The sequence below is a fragment of the Myotis davidii genome, unplaced genomic scaffold (genome assembly GCF_000327345.1).
Source record: "Myotis davidii unplaced genomic scaffold, ASM32734v1 scaffold330, whole genome shotgun sequence".
Lineage (NCBI taxonomy): Eukaryota > Metazoa > Chordata > Mammalia > Chiroptera > Vespertilionidae > Myotis > Myotis davidii.
The window spans coordinates 3,977,617-3,979,592 of NW_006283770.1; the positions used below are offsets into that span (position 1 = coordinate 3,977,617).

A 1,976-nucleotide genomic window follows, 5' to 3' on the forward strand; every position below is an offset into this window, starting at 1 on the left:
AGGGGGAAGATACGGGCGTAATGGGGGGGTAAGAACACATATGTAATACCTTAATCAATAAAGAAATTAAAAAAAAGAGTGAATAAAACAAACCTTTGAAAATATGAACCTTTTCTCAAGCATGGTAAGGACAGTCATATGCAGTCACGAAAAAATGAGACCCTATAGGCAATAGTACAAAACCACATTTTATACGAGACAAGTTTTATTTGAAACACAAGCTTTATTTGAAACAAAGCTTTCTTTAAAAAAGGCATTATTTGAAGAAAGGTTTTATTTGGTACCACACTATTTGTAGGCATTCTGGAGACTCTCATTTATGGGCAAAAGAATTTAGATCATACATGCACTACACCAGAAGGGATGCTCTGTTTGGAAAAGAGAGAACACGGCTGCAAACATCTAAAGAGTTGGCATTGGAGATGATTACAAAGAAAAGAAAACTCTTGTGAGGAAGGTGACATGTTCAATGCTAAAGAAATTAATATGTAAATGACATGGATCATGGTCCCCGAAGACAAGTATCCTTAGCATATCTTACCAGATACACTCATTGGAATCTAACTGAAATTACAGGCAGGAGATTCAGTTTCTATTCTGGACACTCCGCCTTAAGATGCGAAGCCTTGACATGACCACATCCCAGTCCGCGTAAGCTCCTTCTAGATGGCGGGATATCTCAGTCCCAGCTTCGTAGCTACTGCGGCCATGCAGTAAGCGCCAGTTATCAAAAGTAATCACATCACCTAGACAAAAGATTTTTCAATATGAATAATCATGTCTTTAATGTTTGCAGAGCTAGAAAATGAAAAATATCCTTGCTGCTTAGTTCATATCAAGAAACAGTATGTTTACTTCTTTACATAAAACCTATGCATTCACTTTTCACCCAAATCAGGCCACTGGATGCAAATAGCTTTAGACATTTTGACATTTAAACTACACAGCCTGGTCGGCTCCTTGTGGGCACTTACATTGTTTTACTTAAAGTGTTATCTTTGTGTAAAATGTTTGAGTTGTTCTTCCTGACTGTTATTTATCTCTTACTTAGAAATGTTTGTTTCCAGTATAATAGCATCAAATAATTATAATGACCTTCTTGGTTTGTCTTCTATGTTTCTGGTATTTTATATACATTATTTCTAAGCCTTGTAAAAATCCTAAAAAAAGAGAGTATTATCTCATCTTTTCATACACGAGAAAACTAGGGCTCCAAGAAGTTGAAGGATTTGCCTGAAGCTACGGTGCCATTAAATGGGGAAGCTTGGATTCCAGCTCTTATTTTTTTTGTGTTTTTCTCCCATGGTATTTCCATTTTACGTTACTGCTCTAAAAATTCAGCGTGGTGTGACTCAATAGCAGTGGGTTTATGAAGATTCCTAGTATTGCTTTATTATACCACGATCAATTCAAAAAATAGCCACAAGTGAAAAAAGTCTTCTACTTGGTCAAATCAGTGCCAGAGAGAAATTATGCTTTTTATTTGAAACCTTGAGTTTGATGTTGTTTTACTGAGACAAGATGGTCCAGGAAAAACACAATGCTTTCTGCTCCTTTATTTTTTTTTAAGATTTTTTTTTTAATTGAGAGAAGAAAGGAGAGGGATATAGAGATGGAAACATCATCGATCAGATTCCTCCTGCATGCCCATTACTGGAAACGGAGCCCACAACCTGGGCATGTGCCCTGACAGAGAACTAAACCAGTGATCTCTTTGTTCAAAGGTCCATGCTCAACCACTGAGCCACACCAGCCCAGCAAAATAAAGCAGTTCTTGAAGTTTTCCAGCTACTTGAAGTAAAGGAGCAGAGAAGGCTGGTGTGGCTCATTGGTTGAGCGTTGACCCATGAATCAAGAGGTCACTGGTTTGATTCTCAGGGCACATGCCAGGTTGTGGGCTCAATCCCCAATAGGGGGTGTGCCGGAAGCAGCTGATCAATTAATCTCTGTCATTGATGTTTCTATCTCCCTCTCCC

General features: G+C 38.2%; 1 protein-coding gene across 5 annotated transcripts in view; it reads right to left on the reverse strand.

Annotated features, from left to right (window-relative positions):
- Nucleotides 1–203: 203 nt before the first annotated feature.
- BBOX1 (butyrobetaine (gamma), 2-oxoglutarate dioxygenase (gamma-butyrobetaine hydroxylase) 1) overlaps nt 204–1,976 on the reverse strand; it is a 58,592-nt gene continuing 56,819 nt past the window's right edge. For all 5 annotated transcript variants that reach the window (XM_015566555.1, XM_006753953.2, XM_006753952.2 and 2 more), the window contains one exon: nt 204–746. In XM_015566555.1, coding sequence (XP_015422041.1) covers nt 586–746 — 161 coding nt within the window. In that variant the 3' untranslated portion in view covers nt 204–585. The remainder of the gene's footprint in view (nt 747–1,976) is intronic.